This window comes from Dermacentor andersoni, chromosome 1, assembly GCF_023375885.2.
Source record: "Dermacentor andersoni chromosome 1, qqDerAnde1_hic_scaffold, whole genome shotgun sequence".
NCBI classification, from domain to species: domain Eukaryota; kingdom Metazoa; phylum Arthropoda; class Arachnida; order Ixodida; family Ixodidae; genus Dermacentor; species Dermacentor andersoni.
Window position 1 is genome coordinate 14,878,900 of NC_092814.1, and position 25,188 is coordinate 14,904,087.

Genomic DNA, 25,188 nt, shown 5'->3' on the forward strand with positions numbered 1-25,188 from the left:
GAGAAGTATGGGAGAGGCCTTTGCCCTGCATTGGGCGTAACCAGGCTGATGATGATGAATTACCGATATACACCGCAGTATAACTTTCTACGGCACGTTTCTAAGGCAACACCGCATTCACTAGAGGCACTTTTGTCCCGCTTTCAAACATCGAGTCGTGGCTGACAGGTAGTGTCTCCGTCTCCCACTCCAGAGACCTTGGTTCGATTCCCACCTAACCTATCTCGCAAGTTGCTTTTATTTATGAATTGCCTTCCGCCATTTCTTGATCACCGCCAACGCCGCCGATGACACCGGCTTTTATGCGACGCGAGCTTCTTAACACCCGCCGTGGTTACTCAATGGCTATGGTGTTAGGCTGCTGAGCACGAGGTCGCGGGATCGAATCCCGGCCACGGCGGCTGCTTCTTGATGGGGGCGAAATGCGAAAACACCCGTGTACTTAGATTTAGGTGCACGTTAAAGAACCCCAGGTGGTCAAAATTTCCGGAGTCCCTCAACTACGGCGTGCCTCATAATCAGAAAGTGGTTTTGGCACGTAAAAACCCCGTAATTTTTTTAATTTTTCAGCTTCTTAACGCTATCGCGTTAAAATGAGTCGTAGCAACATGGCGGTGTCTTCGCGCGCGGTTGCCGCTTTCTTCACCCAGGTTTTCCTCTGCAGTATGTATACTAACTCTATGATGTGAAGGAGGCATTTTCGACGACTGCGATGGACCACGTGACCTGCAAGGGTGGCGTTATCGCTTCGCCATTGCACTATATAAGCCTGAGGGCGCGTGATTAAATCATGTCACGGCGGCTGCATTTCGGTGGGGGCTAAATGCAAGAACGCTTCTTATGTACTTTGAATTGCGGTTGCATGGTCCAAATTCTTCAGCAGTTCCCTACCATGGTGGGCCTCATAATCATATCGTGGTTTTGGCATGTAAAAGCCTCAATATTTTTTTTACTCGCTGCGTGGATGACGCATGCTAATAATGTTTCACGGCCACGCATTTCGTTCTGCAATGTCGCGCTAGCGCCAGTCGGTATCTGCAGCAATACGAGATTGGCGTACGACTTGGTGGCGCATTGCTTTCTGCAGTCGATTTGATGACTCTCACCTTGGGCGACTGGCACGGTGAGCTTGTCTGGCAGCCGAATGTGGGCAAAATCCTGGGAAGCCTTGGTGCAGTAGACGGACAGCCACTCGTACTGGTCCCAGCTCGTTCCGTGACGCAGCGACAGCGTCACGTTCTCGCCGGAGTAGCGGCCCAGCTTGTCGAAGCTAGCGAGAAGCTGCTCTTAGACGTCTGCTCGAGCTACGCGCGCTGCTACTCACCTGCGCTTTTCGTCGGCAATGACGATGCCGTTGGTGCCGGACACATCACCCCTGCCTACAAGGAAGTGGGCATCTGCGCACAGAAAAGAAATACCGCACTATGGGAATGGGCACAAGCGAAGCTTTGCCCAGCCTGCAACAGCGTATGACGGACGTGCAGAAGATTTCGGCGACCAACACATCCGGCACTGACCACGGAATTTTATTCAACGTAAAAACGGGGCACAGGGGGTCATCTCTCCTTTCTTTTTTATTCAACATAAAAACGGGGCACAGGGGGTCATCTCTGCTTTCTACAGCGAAACTGTAGACGAGAAGAAACCGCTGAGGTGCACGCCGTGCGACACAAACTACGCGTTGCACGCAATGCCACGCACAAAAGATGCAAGTGCGTTCATCGTGCCACGTCCCAAGTGAGAAGCATGGAAACAATCCTGCTCGCTGTTACGTTTGACCATCGGGAGCTGGCGATCTTCGGGGAAACGACCGTCGGAATGGCGCCGGCAGGTCTGCTGCGGCGACTCACTTTGAAAACAACAATACGTCAGTCCCTAGCCCGTTGGCGCCACCATATCTGCTGCGACGACTCGCTTTGTAAGCACCACAATGTATTTAAGGAGCCGTTGGCGGCTCCTCAGTGTGCATTCTCTTTCAGCCATGTTAGACTGATGAACTGTAACGTTCTCATGTAGATACTGTAAATAAATCCCATATTCCTCGTTCTCGTTGAGAACAAGTCTCTCCCGTCAACAACGTCCTCAGCGTGGATAAGTTAGAGGACGGCATGGGTCAGCTACCACCTATTTCATGCCCGACCCCAACCATTACAAATGGCTGACAGCAGTGAGACGGACTTTGCGACGTGGATGTGTCTGCGGTTAGTTCTTCGTTCTGGCTTTGACTTTGTAGGCTTTATTTTGAGGTTGTTCAGTTTAGAACAGTAGGGAAGCTGGATTGTTGATTGTTAGCTAGGTTGTGTTTTCATAGGTAGGTTTAGCGAGCAGGACTAAGGCAGTAAAGCAGCAATCATGGAGTTAAGGACACTGCTGAGAGACGAATTCTTGGTTGTTGGTGAGGAACTGGGCCTGGAGGTACGGAAGGAAATGCCAAAATCGGTATTATTGCAGCTGATTTCCGAACAGGCCAGTGACGAGGACATTGAAATTGGGTTGGAACTTCTTAGGAAAAGAGAGAAACGGGACAGAGAAAGCGAGAGCAACGCGAGAAACATCGCGAGTTAAGAAAAATGCAACTTGAACTTGAAATAAAACGTTTGGAGTTGTCTCAAGGAAGTGAAGGGGCTCTGGGACGATCAAGTGAGGCAGAACGATGCCGCATGGACAAGCTGTTAAAGCCATTTGAGGTCGGGAACGACATAGGCTTGTTCCTCGGAAATTTTGAAAGGACTTGCAAGAAGGAGAACTTCGGTCCGAGTACATGGCCACAGCGGTTGCTGTCTATGTTGCCGTGTGAGGCTGCAGAAGTAATGGCCAGACTCAGTGCGCAGGATGCATATGCTTATGCAAAGGTTAAGGCTAGTCTTTTGAAAAAGTACCGCCTTTCAGCCGAAGCTTTTCGGCAGACGTTTAATAGCACAGGCAAGAAGGATAGCGAGGGATATCCGGAGTTTCCATATAGCTTAAAGGCCAACCTAGTCGAATGATTGAAAAGCGCGGAAGCGTACGAGAGCAGAGACATGAGTATTGAATGCTTGTGTCTAGAGCAGCTTTACAGAAGCACCCCACAATCTGTGAAGCTGTGGGTGCAAGACAGAGGAAATGTAAACACTGTGGAAAGGGCGGCTGAATTAGCCGAAGAGTACGCAACGCGGAGAAAGCTGAACGCCGAGTGCGGAAATTGGGACGGTCGAAATGGACCGCGGAAACCATTTCCTTTCAAAAAGGGTTCGCAGACTAGACGACCGGAGCCTGTAAACGTGGAGGAAAAGCCCTCAGAAAAGAGCCAGGAGAAATCAAACGGGGAAACCGTACAAAAGAGCAGAAAAGAAAATTCGAATGTTTTAGACCGCTCCGCTGGTACAAATGCAACAAACTAGAACATATCGCTGTAAACTGCTAGAAGACTAGCGGAAGCCTAGGATGAAAAAGATAAGAATACGGAACTTTTAAGCCCATATCTTAACGACGTGGAAGGTAATGCCAAACCATGCCGGGTGCTGCGAGACAGTGCCGCCACTGTGGACATTGTCCATCTGTCCTACGTGACGGTAGATGACTTCACGGGAGAAGTAGCATGAATCAAACAGGTTGTAGAAGAACACGGCGTGTGTCTGCTCATGGCCAAAGTCAAAATCAGTGGACCGTTCGGGGAGCTCGCGACTGAGGCTGCAGTTTCCAAGTTTTTGTCACTGCAGTATCTTTACATTTTTTGGAATCGGTCGGATAAGTTACTGCGTAACAAAGGGCTTAAATTGGGAGAGGGCGTAGTACAGGCATTGACGCGAGGCCAAGCTCGTAAAATCGCGTCGCTTTCGGTTGAATATGCAAAAGCTGTTCGAGCGGAAGCAGCAAAAGAGGTAACTTCAGTGACGGAATCCGAGTTAGGCTCGAGGGACGAAAAAACGGTTGAGGAAAGCCTGCCAGCTGACCAGCTCAATGAGAGTGTATCACTAGGATGTCAAAGTTCACGTCTGCAGGAAGCGCCAGCTGACGCACTCGCAAGCGAGATAGGGACATTCCTGTCACCGGCCTCAAAGAACTTTGATAAGCTCTTACGTATGCACAGAGAGTCACTGGCAGCCGATCAAAAGAATGACGACAGCTTAGCTAAATTGCATCACACAGCTAAAGAAGGCATTGCTAGGCGCAACGTGACGATACAAGAGAGAGGAGGATTGTTGTATCGGCACTACAGAGACAGAAAGGGCTGGATTCTAGATCAGTTAGTCGTACCTACTAAGTACAGGGATGACCTTTTGAGTCTCTGTCATCGAAATGGGTGGTCTGGCCACCTAGGCATAAACAAATCGAATGAAAGATTCCTTATGAAATACTACTGGCCTGGCTGTTTCAAAGACGTAGAAAACTTTGTAAGATCATGCGACGCCTGCCAGCGCTCGGGTAAACAAGGAGAAACATGGAAAGCTCCACTAAAGGTAGTGCCCTTAATAACAGAACCTTTCAGACGACTTGTGATAGACACGGTAGGACCTCCACCAAAGACAAAGTCGGGTTACAAGAACTTGTTTCCTATGCTGTGTCCGGCTACAAAGTTTCCAGAAGCAGTCCCTCTGAAAGAGCTCAGCTCCACCGAAGTAGTAGACGCGATTTCGACGGTATTCGCACGAGTTGGGTTTCAAGCCGAAATTCAGGCGGATCAAGGGTCAGTATTCACCAGGTCACTGACTTCCTCATTCTTACAAAAGTGCGGGGTAAAGTTGATACACAGTTCCGTCTATCACCCTCAGTCAAATAGTGTAGAGAGGTGGCATTCAGTGCTTAGGCGAGTTTTGCGGGCGCTATGTTACGGGCACAAGGAGGACTGGCAGAATTGTCTTTCTGCCACTTTGTTTTCTTTGCGAACGGTTGCTCATGAGGCTACAGGGTTCTCGCCAGCAGAACTAGTGCATGGGAAGACACTCCGTTCTCCACTGAGAATGTTAAGAGAGATGTGGTAGGAAAGAGGAGAGAGTCCAACAGTGGTAGAATACGTGCTAAATCTACTCGAACGGCTAAGTGCAACCCAAGAACTAGTCGAAAAGAACATGGCAGTAGCTGAAAAGAACGGCAAGTTCTATTACGACAAGAATGTGAGGTTTCGTAGGTTTAACGCCGGAAATCAGGTAAGGATCCTAAAACCTTCAAGAAAGAACAAGCTTGAAGTTCACTGGGGAGGGCCCGTTAAAGTGTTGCACAACCTTTCAGATACTGTCACAGCCTAGTAGGAGACGGGAAGCCGGTGTGGAGGACGTATGAAAGCACTTTATCAGAGCAGTCAATGCGACGTCTTTGTCGTTTCTGTGTTTCTACTCACGCGCTACTGCAGCGTCGTTTTCATCGCCTGGCGCATACGCGCGGCGACCATATAGGATGTGGATTTGCCCCCCTTTGAAAAAAAAGGCATCGTCCCGATTCACCCACCTTCGACGGCAGTGCACAGACGGTGCAAAGTAGAGGTCATGAGGAATAGTATGGCTTCATACGAAGCACGTGCACAACCTCGGGTAGATGCTGCCTGCGTTTGGAGCAGTTATGGCTGCCGGGAACAACTTCATAATACGCGTCGCTGATGCGACGCAAAACTGTGTACGGGCCGAAGTATCTTTGCAGGTGCTTCTCAAACAGCCCCGCCGACGAATCGGAGTCCAGACCCACAGCGTGTCACCGATGTTGTACGTGAGGGTTCTGTGCCGAAGATTGTAGTGTCGGGCATCGTATTCCGGTTGTTCTTGGATTCGCAAAACGCGCAAGCTGCCTTGCCTCCTCTGCGCGTTGCGTAAACTCCTGGGTACCAGTCTCGTCGTCACGGCACTCGTGTGGCAGCATTGCGTCCAACGTTGTTGTCACTTCCCGGCCGTAAATGAGGTTGAAAGGCGTCACGCGTGTTGTCTTTGGCGAGCCGTGTTATACGCAAATCTAACATATGGTAAAATCTCCTCCCAGTTCTTGTGGTCGACGCCGATGTACATACCTATCACGTCTGCCAGAGTGTTATTCAAACGTTCTGTTAGCCCATTGGTTTGGGGATCATAAGCCGCGGTCTTTCGGTGAGTGGTACCACTTAGTCGCAAAACGGTATCGAGAAGCGCAGCCGTGAACGCAGATGATCTGTCTGTTCTGACCACTGCGGGAGCGCCATGCCTTAGGACGACGGCTGCGATGAAAAATCGCGCTGCTTCGGCTGCTGTTACACTTTGGATAGCCCCTCTTTCGGCGTATCGAGCAAGGTAATCTGTGACGACGATCATCCATCTATTTCCGCCAGTAGACAGTGGAAACGGTCCTAAAGGGTCCATGCCAATTTGTTCGAGCGGCGCTTGCGCTACCTGAATAGGATGCAGCAGTCCAGCTGGCTTGCCGGGTGGGGCTTTGAGGCGCTGGCAATACAGGCATGTCTGTATGTAACGTTTCATGATCGACGCAAGTCTCGGCCAATAGTACTTTAGCCTAATTCTTGTCAATGTGCGGGTGTAGCCCAAGTGACCAGCGGTCGGCTCGTTGTGACAGGCATGTAGGACTTCGTCGCGAAGAGATGCGGGAATGACGAGTAGGTAGCCGCTGCCACTAGGTGAAAAGTTTTTATAGAGAACGTCGTGGCGGAAGCAAAATAAGGGCAGCCCTCTCGCGAATAACCTCGGCACGCTGCTTGTTCTTCTGTCTAAATAATCGAAAAGAGGAACCAGTTCTAAATCCTCGCATTGGTGGCGTGAAACGGCGACTGTATCTAGCACGCCTAGAAAAGCCGTGTCATATCGTCGTGGACCGCAGTCTCAACAGGAGACCGAGAGAGGCAGTCGGCGTCGGTGTGTCGTTTCCCCCGATTTGTATACAACCGTGAAGTCGAACTCTTGGAGCCGAAGACACCAGCGCGCAAGCCGACCAGCTGGATCTTTTAAATTAGTCAGCCAGCAAAGTGCATGATGATCACTGACAACGGTGAAACACCGACCATACAAATATGGTCGAAATTTCAGGACGGCCCACACCACTGCAAGACATTCTCTTTCTTCAGTGGAGTAGTTAGCCTCCGTCCTTGATAGCGTCCTGCTGGCGTAAGCAATCACTCTTTCGATGCAGACCTGCCGCTGTACAAGCACTGCGCCAAGGCGAACATTACTAGCGTCGGTATGAAGAATCGTAGGGGCGTTTTCATCAAAGTGTGCGAGCACGGGAGGCGTCTGCAGCCGTTGCCGTAGGTCGTGAAATGCCCGTTGCTGGTCTTCACCCCACAGGAAGCAGACATCTTCTCTGGTCAGATGTGTTAATGGCCATGCGATGCGCCAAAATTCCGCAATAAACCGTCGGTAGTAGGTGCAAACCCAGAAAACGCCGCAAGGCCTTTTTATCTGATGGCGTTGGGAAATTAGCAACGGCAGATATTTTACCAGGGTCAGGTCGGACACCTTCACGACTAACAACGTGACCGAGAAATTGTAGTTCTTCAAAGCCAAACTGGCACTTTTCAGGTTTTAAAGTTAGACCAGCTGAGCGTATCTTTTCAAAGACCGTCTTTAGTCTCCGTAAGTGTTCCTCGAACTTGACCGAGAAAACAATGACGTCGTCGAGGTACACCAGACAGGTTTGCCATTTGAGGCCTGAGAGTACCGTGCCCCTTAAACGTTGAAACGTTGCTAGCGCAGAACGCAAACCGAACGGGAGCGCCTGAAATTCATAAAGTCCGTCGGGCGTCACAAAAGCGGTCTTCTCACAGTCTCTCTCATCAACTTCTATTTGTCAGTAGCCGCTTTCCAAGTCCATCGACGAAAAGTAACGTGCCTTTCGTAGCCTGTCCAGTGAATCGTCGATACGCGGTAGCGGATAAACGTCTTTCTTTGCGATCTGGTTGAGTTTTCGATAGTCGACGCAGAAGCGCAGGCTCCCGTCCATCTTTTTCACCAATACCACAGGCGATGCCCAAGGACACTTAGATGGCCGAAGAACCCCGTCCTCAAGCATCGTCTTCACTTGTGTTTGTATTACCTCGCTCTCTTCTGCCAAATTGGATTCTGCCAAATTGGTCTGGCGTCGGCTTCGGTGACAATACGGTGCTTAGTGAGCCGCGTCTGGCTAACTCGTGACGTGGATGAGAAGCAGTTCTTAAATTCATCGATGAGCTCAAGAAGGCTGTTGCGTTCGACGGTGATAAGGTGGGACTGATATCAACCACAGGGGCAGGCATAGCCGCGGTGGACGTCGCGTGCTCCACTAAGAGGCACTCCTGTATTGAGGTAAATTCGTCGAAGTAAGCAACAGCCGTGCCTTTAACAATGTATCGACGTTCCCTGGTAAAATTCGTCAGTAGGAGTTCAGCACGTCCGTCGTGTACGTTAATTACGGCCCTGGCGATGGAAACGCCTTGACTCAGTACCAGTGCGTCGATGTGTTCAGCGACGCCAGTCCCGGTGTTCAAGTTCTCGCAGATAACAGGTTCGAGGGAACAGCCTCGCGGCGGAAGCGTGACGTCGTCGTCGGCGATACGTAAGCGGGGTGGCTGGTGTTCCGCGGGGTCGACGTCGTCTGAGCTCGTAGAAAATGTGACGACGAGGTCACGGACATTAATCACTGCACCGTACTTTCTCAAGAAATCCATCCCCAATATAACCTCCTTACAACACTCAAAGAGAATGACGAGGGTGGCGACGAGGGTTGCACCGGCGATTACTATTCTGGCTGTGCATTTTCCAATCGGCGTCATCAACTGTCCGCCGGCAGTTCTGATGCTGGGCCTGGTCCACGGCGTCTTCACTTTTCTCAGCCTGTCGGCCAGCTTTTGACTTATTATTGACTTACGTGCCGCAGCTCTCACATAGAATTGAAGCATTTACCGGTGAGGTCTTGCGATCATATTGGCGGTACTGTTGCTGTAGTGCCCTTTCTATAGCGGTAGCCTCCTTGGTGAATTCGGCCACTGTCGTCGGTGGGTTCCTCACGAGTACGGCAAACAGTTCCTCCTTCACTCCACGCAAGAGATAGCGTAACTTATTTTCTTCGGCCATCTCAGGGTCTGCTCTGCGGAAAAGGCGGGCCATATCTTCTGCAAACATGGCAACGCTCTCATTTGGTTTTTGAATACGGGATTCGAGCAGGCGCTGCGCATTGTCTCTTCTGTCGCTACTAGTGAATGTGTCTAGCAGCTGGGTGCGGAAGGCATCCCATGTGGTCAAACGTCTCTCCCGGTTCAGAAACCACGTCCGCGCACTGTCTTGAAGCGCAAAATAGACGTTAGCCAGCTTTTGTTGGGAGCCCCAGTCATTATAACTAGCGACACGCTCAAATTGGTCCAGCAAATTTTGGACATCTTCAAAAGCGTCACCATGGAAACTTTCTGGGATCTTAGGACTCTGCAGCGTCACCTGCGATGCAGTAGCAGTAGCCATGGCGGAAGTGGGTAGACGCGTTCCTGCAGGGTCCTGCAGAGGGTTGAACTCGGGCGTCAGGCCTAGCAGGCGGCGACTATACAGGCGGCGACTATACCGACGAACAAAGGTGATTCCGCGTTCGATGTATGGCTCCGCGAAGGGGTGCCGAGCATGAGGCAATCCTACCCAGCATCTCCACCAGTGTCACAGCCTAGTAGGAGACGGGAAAGCCAGTGTAGAGGACGTATGAAAGCACTTTATCAGAGCAGTCAACACGACGTCGTTGTCGTCTCTGTTTTTCTACTCGCGCTCTACTTCAGCGTCGTTGTCATCGCCTGGCACATACGTGCGGCGACCATATAGGACGTGGCTCTGAAAATGCCCGGTCGCACGAAGGAGGTGAGGATATACCACTGCAATTTGATGAAACCGTACGTAGAGCGGAGCGGAGTTGTTAACTCTACCATCAAAGAGCAGGATGACACTAGTACCGAGTTTAATGAGCGTAAGGCGACCTCCCACTCTGAAGTCAGCCTGGAAGAAGTGGTAAAACATTCGGTCAGCTCGCACGCTCTCAGACCCGAACAGCTAGATGAGCTAAAAGGGATGGTGGGGGAAAATCTCGACAGATTCAGCGATCGGCCGGGTAGAACCAAACTAATAACCCATGAAATAGAGCTGACATCAACCGAACCCGTACGATCAAAGCCTTACAGGGTGTCTCCAAGACAGAGAGAGATTATGGAGGCAGAGATACAGCGCATGCTAGAGTTGGGATTTATTGAGCCTGCTGAGAGTGACTACACGTCACCACTAATACTTGTAGAAACCCCTAATGAGGACCCTCATCCATGTGTAGACTACAGGAAGTTAAATGCCATCACTAGGGATCAGCTGTACCCGATACCAAACATTGAGGAACGAATTGAAAGAGTTAGCGCTGCTAAATACATTTCAACTATATATCTCGTGCGGGGATACTGGCGAGTTCCCCTTTCAGAAAGTGCCAGCCGCTATGCCACATTTATCTCACCTGTAGGCCCTTTTCGCCCTCTCGCCCTCAGCTTCGAGCTGAAGAACACGCCGTTTAGCTTCTCTAAGTTAATAGATATTGTCCTAAAAGACTCGCAGGAGTTCACCTTGCAATTTATTTGGACAGCTGGGAACAGCACATAGCGCACCTCAAACAGGTGAGCTCACGGTTGAGGGAAGCCGGCTTAACGATGAAGGCGGAAAAGCGTAGGTTTGGCTGTTCGCAGGTTACTTATCTGGGCCATGTTGTCGGCCAGGGCACGAGGTGGCCGGCCGAGCTGAAAACAGTTACGATTGGAGAATTTTCACACCCTCTTCCCCTTTGCCAACAGCCATTCTCTTCCTGCTCAGCGATTATCAGCACTGGCCAGGCGAGATTTCGCGGGCCATGGAGGAGCTGTTACGTTTTACCGATGGGAGCTGGCGATCTTCCGGGAAGCGACCGCTGGAATGGCGCCGGCACGTTTGCTGCGGCGACTCGCTTTGAAAACAACAATACGTCAGCCCCCAACCCGTTGGCGCCACCATGTCTGCTGCGACGACTCGCTTTGTAAGGACCACAATGCGCCGCGTCCCCAACCGAACGATGCCGAGATGTCCATACGCAGTCCACAGACCATGTATTGTTAGTGTATTCGCCGTCACCGTCATTCTTATTTCAAGCGGTGGAACTACTGGAATAAGAAATTTTGTGGCGGCGTCTCACGGTTCTTTGAAATCGTCAGTCAACGGACAGACGCGGCGGCCTCTGTCTGCGGAGTCGACACTGGGATCAAGAGGCGCCTGCTCGGGGCAGGACCCTTGTCTGCGAGAACCGTCTCGCCTCCATGTGGTCAGTGAAACCTGTGCGGAAGTGAATGTGTAAAACCTTCCCCTCAAAGGCGGGTAGGCTACGATGACTTTGGACGCTCCGAATTGGTCGACGGTGAACTGCCATTTTCCCTCACCTAGGGATCTAGGAAGGACATAGTGTATTTAAGGAGCCGCTGGCGGCTCCTCAGTGTGCATTCTCTATCAGTCATGTTAGACCAATGAACTGTAACGTTCTCATGTAGATACTGTAAATAAATCCCATATTCCTCGTTCGCGCTGAGAACAAGTCTCTGCCTTCAACAACGTCATCAGCGTGGATAAGTTGGACGACGGCATGGGCCAGCTACCATCTATTTCAAGCCCGACCCCAACCATAACACCGTCTTCCGCCTCTTGACGCACACTCGGACCCAACATCGCTCGCACAGAGATGGCTAAGATGGCAGAAACGTTTAGATAACTTCCTGGAAGCCGGGAACGTCACAGAGACCACGCGCACGCGCACCATGATCCTCCAATACGCTGGAGAAGCTGTGCACGACACATTTTTGACTCTGTCCGATATGGGAGAGGATTATAAAACCGCCCTGGCAGGCCTAAAGTACAAACCCCATGGAAGCGATGTTGCACGCCACAGCGACAAGCGATGCGATGGAGATGGGTGCCGCGTTCGCTCGTCGCCTAGAAGTCGTACCCCATGCGAGCGATGACTTCGAGCGACGTCTCTCCAGTGTTGCCGGTATGAGGGCAGCAATATAGGCGCCGAAACTAGCGTGACGCGTACTTTATTAACTTAAGTTGATGTATTTTACTGTAAAAAGCAGGATGAAATATTTCTGAAAGTCTTGCAGTAGGTTCTTCTCCTTGCAGGTATAAAAATTCACTCGTTTGCTCGTTCCGTGCGACAATCGGAAGTACTTGAGTTATGTATATCCAGTTCCGGCTTCGCGCTATTGGCTCGTCGCTCATAGCACTTCCGGGCGACGAGCGACGAATTCTAGGTTTGCAGAACCGAGCGATCGCGCGACAAGACCGAGCGATCTGTTCACGCGACGGCCCGATCCGTCGCTCGTCGCTGTCGCGCACAAAATCGCGCTCATGGGGTTTTTAAAGGAATATTTTGCGCGCAAAACGAACGCCGTGTATGAGTGCCATGTTTTTCGACAAGGAAGACAGAACCTAGAAGAATCACACGACCAGTTCCAAGTGCGACTGGGAAAATTTGCGGTGACTTCTGAGTTTGCAGAGGTGGACAAAGAACTTGTTTCATAGATAATCGAGGGCACGTCGTCCTCCCAACTGCGGCGCAGCGCACTGCGAGAATGGGACATCACGCTAACGCAGCTGCTGGCAATCGTCCGTAGCCTTGAAATCGCCGAACACCAAGCAGCCACCATGGAACGTACCGTGGCCGAAGAGCCGGTGCAGAAGCTCATTGTCAAGAAAATGAATTCTAGTTCAGGTGTTAGCCAGGAGCACTTAAAAGAGCACAAGAAAGTGGAAAGCTGTTCACACTGTGGAGGTACATGGCCTCACAAAGGGGGCAAGACGAGATGCCTATCAAGACGGCAAGTTGGGCCAGTTGGTTGGGATTCATAGTAAGGTTCGTTACAGCGCAACACAAGACATGGACAAAAGAAGGTATAAAGCGACGACACGGCGCGTTTTATACGTTCTTTTGTCCTTGTCTTGTGTTGCGCTGTAACGAACGAGATGCCAAGCCTGGGGAGCTACCTGGCACAGCTGCCTGAAGAATCATTTTGCCAGATTATGCAAGATCACAGCCACAGAAACTACGTTGCCTGGACAAGTCCAACTGACCTGGAAACGCTCTTGAGCGGTCGAGCTCTAACGAATCAGTCTTCGGGGTGCATAGCCCAAGAAGTGAACTGCCAATGGTGATAGCGGTTGCAAATGGAATTCCACTACAATTTTTTGTGAACTCAGGTGCAGGTGTTAATGTAGTGGGAGAATAGATCTGGCGACACCAACTCCAGACCAGATTGGACAGGACAACTACGCGTCTCATCCCGTATGTTGTCACACAAGAAATCCCTGTGATTGGAATGTTCAGTGCAAGTTTTTGTGGCATCAAACAAGTGTCCAGGCAACTGTGTGCGTAGTGAAAGGATGGCAAGCGTCGGGGGGCTTCTGAGTTACAAAACAGTAACAGCGCTAGAGCTAATCAAGATAGTCCAGACAACCACAGAAGGAACTCCAGTGAACATCAAGAAAGAATTTCGCAAGTTGTTAAGGAAACTCGGAAGGCTGAAGAGCTTTCAGGTGAAGTTGGCCATTTCCAGTGACGTGAAGCCAGTTGTTCGACATCGCAGAATCCCTTTTCAGATGAGAGATGCAGTGAAGGCGCAACTGAAACGCCTAGAAGACCAGGACATCATAGAACGGGTAACACGGCCTACCCTATGGGCGTCGGATATAGTAATTATGCCCAAGCGAAATGACAAGAATGTGAGAATATGCATTGACATGCGAGAAGCGAACCGAGCCATAGCCCGAAAGCGCATTAAATGCTTGCTCTTGAAGATGTAATGAGCGTCCTAAATGGTGTAGCATTCTCTAAGTTGGACCTTAACAAGGGGTACCACCAGCTAGAGCTGGAAGATTAAAGAATGATAACAACTTTTTCCATCCACTGTGGACTAAGAAGATACAAGAGGCTCCTGTTTGGAGTGAATGCTGCTACGGAGATATTTCAGGATGCCATAAGACAAGTGGTCCCAACGAAGATGGCATCATCAACATTTGTGATGACATCCTTGTCTCAGACCGCACAATTGAAGAGCCTGATCGGAGACTGCGGCTGGTGCTCAGGCACTTAGAAGATGCTAGGCTCACTTTGAATGAGAAAAAGTGTGTGGTGGGATCGAGGAGCCTGAAATTCTACGGTCACGTGTTCTCTGCCAGCGGAGTCAGTGTTGACCCTGAGAAAGTAGAAGCAGTGGCAAAAGTGGCGCTGAAAAGAAATCCAACTCAATTCAGAAGTCTACTTGGAATGGCAAACTACTGCAGCTGTTTCATTCCTTACCTGGCCTAAACAGTGGAACCACTAAGAAGCCTCACGCATACTGACGGTGAGCTCTGCTAGACGGAGGAGCACCAGAAAGCGCTGGATGAAGTAAAACAGGAGCTATCTAGACCTCGCACCCTAGCCTATTTTGATCCAAACAAGAAATCGTATGCATCACAGATGCAGGACCTGAGTGAATGGCAGGAGTGTTGGTCCAAGAAACTCCAAAGGAAAGGGAACCCAACATCTTAGCATATTACAGCAGAGCATTAATGCCAACTGGGAGGAGGTGCCCTCAGATTGACAAAAAAGATGCTGGCCATGGTGTCAACGATTGAACAATTCCGCATGTACATTGCTAGAGGCAAGTTCAAGGCGGATCATCTAGCACTAGTGACGATAATCAAGAACCCCAGTGCAAAGCTGTGACCAAGACTTGAACGCCTCACTCTTAAGCTACAATACAACTTCTTTGACATCCAGCACATACCTGGAAAACCCTGCCGAATACCTTTCCAGACACCCACCAACAAGAGAGAGTGCAGATATGCATTCTGGACAGGACAGATAATCGAAGAATAACAGAACAGAATATTGTCACAGGCAAAGCCACAAAAGACTTCGGTCGACGGTGTAGATCTTTTATAAAGCTGTCCTGGCACATTCGTCGTTGTCTTCTTCTGGGAGCCACTCAACATGCCTAGCATGTGGCATCGAATTGCACCGAGTGGGTGTCAGTTATGTCAAGGTCGTGGCATTATCCACCTCCCTAGAATCATTGTCTGGATGGGGAACATTGGTGCACTGGAGATTGCCACGGTGATACTGTTAAGGAAGAGGTAGATGGTGAGAGGTGTAGAGCTTTGCGGTCAGCGGGAGTAGTATAGTTCAACCTAGAGACGTGAACCACATCGGACAGACGTGGGCGCCGGGGACGGCGAGTGGTGCCTTCTGCTTCAGGAAGCACTTCGCATGTGACGTCGCGTTGAACGATCCTATAAGTTCCAAAGTAGTGGCGCAAACGTTTCTCCGACCCACCACGCTGGCGGATCGCTGTCCACACCCTTACTTTGTCACCGGGTTGATAAGTGACGTCGCGGTGACGAAGGTTGTATCGGTCGGCGTCGCTGTGCTGTTGGTAGCAGATACGCATTCGTGCGAGCTGACGTGCCTCTTCGGCTCAACCAGCGAATTCGGCAGCATCAGTGACAACATTAGGACAGTCGGTGGGTAAAAGCATTGCGTCCAACGTTGTGACAGCTTCCCGGCCATGCACCAAGCGAAAAGGGGTGAAGCTGGTAGTTTCTTGAACGGTAGTATTATATGCAAACATAACATATGGGAGAACGCCGTCCCAGTTTTTGTGGTCGACGTTAACATACATGGAAATCATATCAGCGATCGTTTTGTTTAGCCTTTCTGTGAGCCCATTCGTCTGAGGATGGCAAGCAGTGGCTTTGCGGTCAACTATACCACTGAGAAGCATGATATCTTTTGTGAGCTGCGCTGTAAATGCTGTTCCCCGGTCGGTTATAACCACTGTTGGAGCAGCGTGGCGGAGTACGATAACATGTACAAAGAAAGGCGCAGTATCATTAGCAGTACCTCGTGGGAGAGCTCGGGGTTGAAGGTAACGTGCAAGGTAGTCTGTAAGGTAGTCTGGTAGTCGGTTACCAGTCCTCGACGTGGTAAATGGTCCAAGCAAATCTATGCCAACCTGCGAAAAGAGATCCGCGGAGGATCCACGGGATGGAGAAATCCAGCGGGACGCACGGATGGTGTCTTGCGTCTCTGGCAGTCGGGGCATGTCTTCACGTATTGCTTTACGTCACGGCGAAGGTTAGGCCAGAAGTACTTTTGGCATATGCATGAAAACGTCCGTGCGAATCCCAAGTGGCACGAAGATGGCTCGTCGTGAGAGGCCCACAGGATGTCGTCACGTAGTGAAGACGGCACTACAAGGAGGCAGGCGGTTGCGGTGGAGTGAAAACCCAATTAGTAGAGGACGCCATCGCGGAGAAAAAACGAGGATAACTTGCGTACGAACATACGAGGCGGTTCTGGTAGACGGTTCTCAAGGTAGTCGATGAGAGGCCGGAGTTCTAAATCATCGCGCTGTTGCTTGCTGATGTCTGAGACTGTGATAATGGAAAGAAATGCGTCCTCTTGATTAACGTCGAATGGCGACGGTTGAAGTGGAGCACGTGACAGGCAGTCGGCGTCGGTGTGTTTACGCCCGGACTTGAACACTATCGTCATATCGTATTCTTGCAAGCGAAGACTCCAGCGTGAAAGACGGCCAGATGGATACTTCAGATTGGCGAGCCAGCACAATGAATGGTGATGTCTCACAACTCGAAACGATCGGCCGTACAAATATGGTAGGAACTTAGCAATTGCCCACACAACGCCCAAGCATTCTTTCTCCGTAGTGGAATAGTCCTTTTCAGCTGGAGACAAAGTGCGGCTTGTGTTCGCAATAACGCGCTCCACTCCATCTTGCCACTGTACGAGGACGGCACCAAGGCCATCGTTGATGGCACCCGTGTGCAACTCGGTGTCACTGTCTTCGTCAAAATGTCCTTGAACAGGAGGTGTGTGCAGACGTTTCTGGAGTTCACAGAAGGCCCCTTGTTGGTCCTTCTCCCAGACAAACGGAACATTATCCTTTGTTAACAGTTGCAAAGGTTCGGCTATCCGTGAAAAGTTAGCCAGGAAGCGTCGATAATATGCGCAACGCCCTAGAAAACGGCGGAGTTCGTGTTTGTTCGAAGGTGTTGGAAACGAAGCAACTGCAATGGTTTTGTCGAGGTCTGGTCGAATGCCTTCGTAGCTGATTACATGGCCTAAAAATTTAAGTTCGTCATACCCAAAATGCTATTTTTCAGGCATTAAAGACAGACCAGCAGCACGAATTGCGTCAAGAACTGCTTGTAAGCGCTGGAGGTGCTGCTCAGAAGTTCTGGAAGCACAACGATATCATCTAAATAGGCAAGGCATGACTGCCACTTGAGACCTGATAGAACCGTGTCCATCACGCGTTGAAAAGTAGCAGGCGCACAGCACAATCCGAAAGGAAGGACCTTGAATTCGTAGAGTCCGTCAGGCCTAATAAATGCGGTTTTCTCACGGTCACGGTCATCAACCTCTATTTGCCAGTAGCCGCTGCGAAGGTCCATCGATGAGAAGTATGGAGCATATCGAAGGCGGTCCAAAGAGTTGTCGATAAGGAGAAGGGGATAAACGTCCTTCTTGGTAACGTTGTTAATCTTGCGATAGTCAATGCAAAAACGCAGTGTACCGTCTTTCTTTTTCATCAGAATCTCAGGTGACGCCCATGGACTGGTGGAGGGCTGTATGATGTCGTCGGTAAGCATTTGTTGGACTTAATTTTGGATGGCGTCTTGCTCTTTATGAGAAACACGGTAGGCACGTTGGCGCACGTGTCTTTCATTGGGATTTGAAATAATTCCGTGTTTCGCAATAGGCGTTTGGTTGACCTTCGATGTTGAAGCGAAACAGTCCGCAAAAGACTGTAAAAGGCTTCGAATGCTAGCTTGTTGTTCACCTCATAAATTAGAATTCACATCAATTGTGCTGTTGGCTGGTACGCCACAGTTAGAATCTCCATCATTGTGTACTACAGGTAAACAAGCAGGAGTCTCTGACTGGCTCCAAATAGGCGATGGCAGTTCGTGGGGCGAAGTGCTGGTATTCACGACTGAAATTGGCCACTAAAATCTGGGCAGTACGTGACGACAGCTGCAAGATGCCACGTGCTACGCAAACCTCTCGAGCCAACAAGACTGACAGATTGCCTTCAGCGATTCCGAGATGGGGAGGATCATCGTCTGTTTCTACGGCGATCAACGCAGTACTCCGGGGTCGTAAAGTAGCGCAGTCATCCGAAACGTGTCACACCGTGAATTGTGGGTGATAGTCGTCCGAATGACTTGCGTGTCCGCTGGAAAAAGTGACAAGCAACTCCCGAAGGTTTATGATTGCGCCGTACTCCCGAAGGAAGTCCGTGCCGTGTATGGCCTGCCTAGGGCACTCTGCCAGTATAATAAATGAACCGACAAATGTGGCCTCACGAATTTGTACCCTCGTAGTGCACTTGCCGATCGGCATGAGAACATGATCGCCGGCTGCACGGAGCATAGGTCCTGGCCACGGTGTCGTCACCTTGCGAAGTGCAGTAACCAGTTGTCCGCTCATGACAGAATAATCGGCACCAGTATCGACAAGAGCGGTTACCAGGTGGTTATCTACAGAAACGAGTATGTCGGCTGAAACAGGTTCACGGTTTTCGAAGGAAGGTGCCGAAGGTACGCAGTCGTCGTTGTCGTCGTCGTTATCGTCGTCGTCGTAGGGGTGTCGCAGCGGAGGATCTTTCGAAGTGCGTTGGACAGCGGCCCCACCTCCGGAGGTCGCTGTTCTTAGTTTCCCCAAATTGGGCTCGTGGGCCGGTTGCAAACGGGAGCGGAGAACGTAGTAAAGCGCCTGGGTGACGCCGATCGTCGAGGAGGTGGTGATCGTGACTGGCGCCTATGCGGAGACGGAGATCGGGTCGTTGGCAGGGACTGTTCATCCGGTGGGAACAGCGCGTACGGCGACGAAGGTTGACTGGCCTGATATTGCTCGATTTCTCTCGGGCGCTCTCCCTCACGTGGGCGAGGAGCACCGGGGTGATAGCCCTGGAGTCCTATTCTTTGGTAGTAGCAGGCACGGTACAAGTGGCCCTCTTCGCCACAGTGGAAGCAGAGTGGCTGATAGTCAGGTGTGCGCCACACGTCTGACTTTCGCGTATTGGCTCGCGGGCTTGTGGACCCGTACATATTTGTATGTGAAGCTTGGCCCTGGAAGTGGCACAGCGGTTCTGCAGAAGAAGGCGGGTTACGGTGGTTCACGAGTTGCGCAAGTAGCCTCACTGCTTGCGCATAACTCAGTACGGGGGCGGCGTCAGGTCTGGTTTGCACGAATGGCTGTGCCACCTGGCGGACTTCTTCGTGGACGATATCTGTGAGGGATGTTACCGTCGGTTGAAATTGCACTCCCTGTAGTCGATCAAACATCTCACGCACGACGCTTCGCACAAGCTCTCGAAGCGCATCAGTGTCACAGGGCAACGAGAGCGATGATGCTGATCCCAGGCTGATTTGGCGATCGTAGACCGAGGAGCGTTGCTGAAGGACTCGCTCCATTCTTGTCGCCTCACTGACGAACTCAGCTACTGTAGCTGGAGGTCTTCGCATCAGTCCAGCAAACAGCTGCTCTTTCACTGCACGCATCAGCAGGCGGACCTTCGCTTCTGTGATGCCAGGGTCAGCACGCTCTACGAACATGGCTACGCTTTCGTTCGGCTTTCCAACCCTGCTCTGAAGGACTTGCTCTGCTCACTCGTTTCTTGCGGGACTGCTGTACGTAGCGCGTATCTGCCGTTGAAATCCTTGCCAGGTGTTGATCGATGGCTCGTGGTTAGCGAACCATGTTCGGGCAGAGTCCTCTAGGACGAAGTACACGTTCCTTAACTTTTCTGTTCATCCCAATAATTGACATCAGCCACACGATCGAAGTCATCGAGCCAGTCTTCCGCGTCCTCAAAACGCTCACTATGGAACGGCCGCCACCAGTGTGGCGTGTGGAGGACCAGTGACGCTGGAGGGTGTCCCGTACCGTATGTCTCCTGTGTCTGGCTTGCGGTTGTGGTGGACATCCTCGGCAGATCGTGCAGGCCCTTTTCCGGAGGCAGTCTTCGAAGCCGTCGGCTTTTGCGTAGGTTGTCCGCTTCCAGTTCCTGGGGGTCAGAGCACATAGACGCGTACCCAGCACCTCCACCAGTTTGTCGCAGACAAAGCCACAAAAGACTTCGGTTGACGCTACAGATCTTTTATAATGCTATTCTGGCACCTTCGTCGTTATCTTCTTTTGGGAGCCACCCAACATGCCTAGCATGTGGCACCGAATTGCATCGAGTGGCTGTCAGCTGTGTGAAGGTCCTGGCAATATTCTGTTGTAGTCAACTGCAACAGAAGAATATGTTTCTTTTGTCCTGAAGTTTGCTGTGCCTAAAGCTGTGGCAATGCAAGTAGTACAAAAGGCGTGCAAGAGGGACATGTGAATGCATGTCCCTTCATCATCACAGCCCTAAGGACGGGTGATCAGACGTCATCAGAGAAATTGTGAAACGACGGCAAGATCAAGCTATTCAGCAAGATCAGAGATGAGCTAACAGTTGCAGACAATGATGTTGTCTTGAGAGGACCAAGACTCGTGATTCCGGAGGAAGTGCAGTTACAAGGCATCAAGTTGGCTCACAGGGTACACCAGGGAATAGTCAAAACTAAACTAATCAGCGAGAATAGTTGATTCCCAGGCATTGCCAGAAAAATTGAATCTGAAGTCAAGGACAGTGAACTCAGTAAGAGAGCTGTTGTAGAGAAAAAGTGTCCACCTTTGTGTATGACGCAACTCCCAGATGGCCCTTGGCAGTCACTGGCAGCAGACTTCGCTGGCCCTTTGCCTGGCAACAAATGTGTTAGTGGTGGTGGATGAACAATCTCGTTTCCCTGTGATTGCAACACTGTCTTCATTGAACACGAAAAGCGTCACAGCGAGGCTGGGTGACATGCTCTCCGTGCATGGATTGCCTTATGTGCTGAATACTGACAATGTCCCTCCATTCTTTGGGCATGAATTCGCTGCATTCATGGAGCTCAATGCATTCGACATCACAGGACAACACCACTTTGGGCACAAGCAAACATCGAGGTGGAAATATTCATCAGAAATATAAAGAAAACTGTGAAGGCGGCAGGAAGCAATTGGGAATAAGCGCTCAGTGAGTACCTTAGCAACGCTACTCTCCACAACCAGCTACATGCCGGCTGAACTCGTCTTGTGAAGGAAGATTCGCACCAAGTTGCCACAGATCCATGAAAAACCCCGCGTTGAGGAACTTGAAACATTTAACAGAGAAAGGAAGCAGAAAATGAAGAGCTATGCTGACCAGGAACCTCGGGGTCTTTCAAGGGTGCAACATTCATGTTACAGTTAGGCACTTTGCTTGCACTCGGGAACGAAAACAACCCAACCCTCCGTCGTAATCACCTCTGCGCACGCAGCACCAGCCCGTGCATACTTCCAGGCACGCGAGAAACAAGCGCCACTTATGCACAGAATTTATCGCAAAACAGTTCCAGAAACGTACAACGAGACAACGAACGGCACCCACTGCTCCGGAAAGTTCGGCATGTTTGTTCACGCATCGTGCCCGGAAAGCGGTGACGATTTGCGCCATTTATCGAGCAAGCATAAAAAACGTTTGCTCGGGCAAGGTACATTGGCGTCACCGAGCGCAGCGACAGGAGTGCGGAGGCCTGAAAAAGTCTAGGTGGTGTTGACTGGGACGTCCCAAACTCCGGTAACATCACGTACATGTCCGCGCCTTTCCAGCAGCTGCCACTGGTGAAGTAACGGTCTGGCACCCTAGCAAAGGAGAAAGTGCTGCCTAGAATTTCCGCCATCTTTGCTGGAAAGTAGCCCTGTCGTCTGCTACTGCATCGCGACAGTATTTTCACGAGCGCCCGCTAGGTGGGCAACAGTGGCGCCTCTATAGGCGGCGCACTTCGCTCATAAGATGGCATCAGAATGAATATCAGAACTTCAGAATGGCTTCAGAATAGATAGGCTTTTAGATGATAACGTATTCGTTCTTACTCAGTGTATTGAAATATCAAAAGTAGAAAGCAGACCGTTATATGTAACCTTTTAGACATTACAGGAGCCTATGACAACGTAGACCGCAACATTTTGTGGGACATTCTGGAAGGGGAAGGCTTAGGTGACGATTGTCTACAGCTTTTGAGAAAGATTTACCTAGAAAATACCGTTTGCGTTGAATGAAAAAGGATGACGAGCGAGGAGAAAGTTCATATCAAGTGACTGATGCAGGGGTGCCCTTTATCCCCGCTGCTGTTTATGATGTGACGGTGAGGATGGAGAGGGCGCTAGAAGGAAGTAATATCGCGTTTAATCTCTCATACAAACAGGCAGGTACAGTAATAGAGCAGCTGCTCCCAGGTTTATTTTATGCGGACAACATTGTGTTGCTAGCAAACAAGCAAAGTGATTTGCAACGTCTGGCTAATATCTGTGGGCAGGAAGGCAACAATTTAGGTTTAAAATTTAGTGTTAGAAAACCAGGTGTTATGGTATTTAATGAAAACAGTGAACAGAGAGTGGAGATACAGGGCCAGGAAATACCTCGGGTAACAGAATATAAATATCTCGGTATATGGATAAACGAAGGCAATAGATATATGGAAACACAGGAAAAAAGAATAACAGTGAAGGGGAAGAGAAATGCAGCCATAATGAAGCAGAGAGCGCTATGGGGATACAATAGGTACGAGGTCCCCCGAGGAGTGTGGAAAGGTGTAATGGTTCCAGGACTTACTTTTGGAAATGCGGTCGTTTGCTTTAAATCAGGGGTACAATCAGGACTTGACGGGAACCAAAGGTCAGTGGGTCGCCTCGCATTGGGCGCTCACGGGAAGACAACAGATGAAGCTGCGCAGGGTGATATGGGCTGGACTAGTTTTGAAGTGAGGGAAGCTCGCAGTAAAATTGCGTATGAAGAACGGCTGAGGAATATCGAAGAAGGTAAATGGACTGAGAGAGTGTTCAGGTATCTATCTGTACAGGAAAAACATTGATTCACAGTGGAGGAAAAGAACTAGGAAGCTTACCAGCAAGTATGCGGCCTGTAGGGTGGGCAACACAGCAACAAAAAAGGTCAAGCGGAAAGTCAGAGAGGCTGAAATAATCTCATGGGTGGCGGCAATGGAAAAGAAACCTGCCCTGAGTAACTACTTAAGAGGAAAAAACGAAATCAGGAAAGAAACAATTTATGATAACTCAAAGGGAAACTCATTACTTTTCGAAGCGAGATCGGGATGCCTTAGAACCCGCACCTATAAAGCGAGATATAAGACGGAAGAAGAAGCATGTGCTTGCTGCGGCAAAGCTAGGGAGACTATGGAGCATGTTTTATTGGAATGTGAAGACGTCTACTCAGCGGTCAATTTAGGCGCCACTGTAATCCTTGAAGCACTTGGGTTCAGCGAGAGCAGTGGAAAAGTAAACATGTCCGCAATAGGCATTAGTAAAAGGCGATTGGAGGATTGGTGGAAGAAAAGCAGGGAAACGAAAAAAAAAACGGAGACGTCAAAAGCACAGTTCGAAATAGGGGATCAGAAAATTTGGGCGTGGTAGTTCATAGTGTTTTTTTTTGTCTTTTTTAATATTTAACCTAGGTAGGACATCAGGCAGTATAATAGCAAGAGCTTGGTGGCGCAACCCACCGCCCCGTTACAAAGGGGACGCTCATAAGACAGACAGACAGACAGACAGACAGACAGACAGACGGACGGACGGACGGACGGACGGACGGACGGACGGACGGACGGACGGACGGACGGACGGACAGACAGACAGACAGACACACACACACACATCCATCCATCCATCCATCCATCCATCCATCCATCCATCCATCCATTCATTCATTCATTCATCCATCCATCCATTCATCCATCCATCCATCCATCCATCCATCCATCCATCCATCCATCCATCCATCCATCCATCCATCCATCCATGTCGTGCTTTAGGTTCTTACATCAGTTTTTTTTTTTCATGCTTCTCAGGTTTAGAGCGATATTCAGCTTGAGTACGATACCTATGGTCCATTACGCGGCGAAGTCAACAACGGTTCGGCATACGCTGCCTTAAATCATAATGACGGCGCCCTTGTTACTGCGTTGAGAAGCATCGTAAAAGCAACAGCACACGCCCTATTGAGTATTCCGACTCAAATATTTTGCTTTCGTTGTGCTATCGTGTTCAACTGCATGTGAACATTCTTGTCAGTTAGCAACTATCACAGCCGCATTTACAAAGACGGAGTACCGGATGGGTGTATAAACACGCAGGGTTTGCTACCATCTCCAAGTCAGCATGCTCACAGTGGCCGGCATACCAGCGGATCTTCCCGTGACATTTTCTGAAAGCTTCTTTCAGGCTGAGAGATGCAAAAGGTCAGGGGGTGGACGAACACGTAACAAGATAATTAGCTTTTCATTCGCCTGGCGAGCCGATGCAGCGTAGAATGATGTATGCGGTCACTACTGTATTCCCGAAATAATGTTGTCGAAATATTGCGTTTAGCGGGTCTGGGAAGCGCGCGCTACAAAGCCACCGAGATGGAAGGTGGGTGCTACGTGATTTTGCTCGAAGGCCGGTGCTCTTTCCTGAAAGGGATTCGCCCAGTGAACCCACAAATATTTAACCAAAAATGTTGTAGCCACTGTGAGCTGTTACGATCGGCCAGCGGGGGCAGTGACCTTCTAGCCTCTCCTGCACCTCTGCGACGAATCGCTTCGTGAAGCTAGTACTGCGTACTCTCGGAAATACTTGACATACAACAAGGCAATAGACGTTGGGCGGATCGAGTGTCGATTGATCGTTCACTGGTCGCCGTCACCCACGATGGAAGCAAGAAACGCCTGGAAAAGGGCAGTCTACGCTATTTCCTCAAGGACTCCAGTAACCGCCACGGTTCTTTGACCGATGCTCGAGCTAATTGCTGGCTCATCCCAGGAACCAAGACGCGCCAGTTTTAGTCAAGCGTGTCAATCCCTGTCTACGAAACTACACTCCTTTCTTGGTGTTCGGGGAACAAAGGTGCCAGAGTGCTTACGCGTGCCGTCGGACTCAAGGCGGGGCCTTCGCGACTTTGGACGCTCTGGTTGGAGGAAGGCGTAACAGCAGATTTCCCTGACCTAGACATCTAGGGAGGATCAAAGGGATCTAAGCGGACTAGTGTGTGCTGGTGTGATCTGATGTGTGCCCGCCGGAAAGATGTACTCTCCTGACCTGCAGCTCATGCAA

The 25,188-nt window shown here is 50.3% G+C and overlaps 1 protein-coding gene and 1 pseudogene across 1 annotated transcript in view; one reads left to right on the forward strand and one right to left on the reverse strand.

Annotated features, from left to right (window-relative positions):
* Positions 1-25,188, reverse strand: part of LOC126545889 (protein Skeletor, isoforms B/C-like) — a 341,332-nt gene that overhangs the window by 184,307 nt on the left and 131,837 nt on the right. Inside the window, exons 6-7 of the mRNA XM_050193912.3 lie at positions 1,325-1,397; positions 1,107-1,270 (exon numbers count right to left, since the gene is read on the reverse strand). Coding sequence (XP_050049869.2) covers positions 1,107-1,270; positions 1,325-1,397 — 237 coding nt within the window. The remainder of the gene's footprint in view (positions 1-1,106; positions 1,271-1,324; positions 1,398-25,188) is intronic.
* LOC140215301 (uncharacterized) lies at positions 1,747-13,834 on the forward strand (annotated as a pseudogene).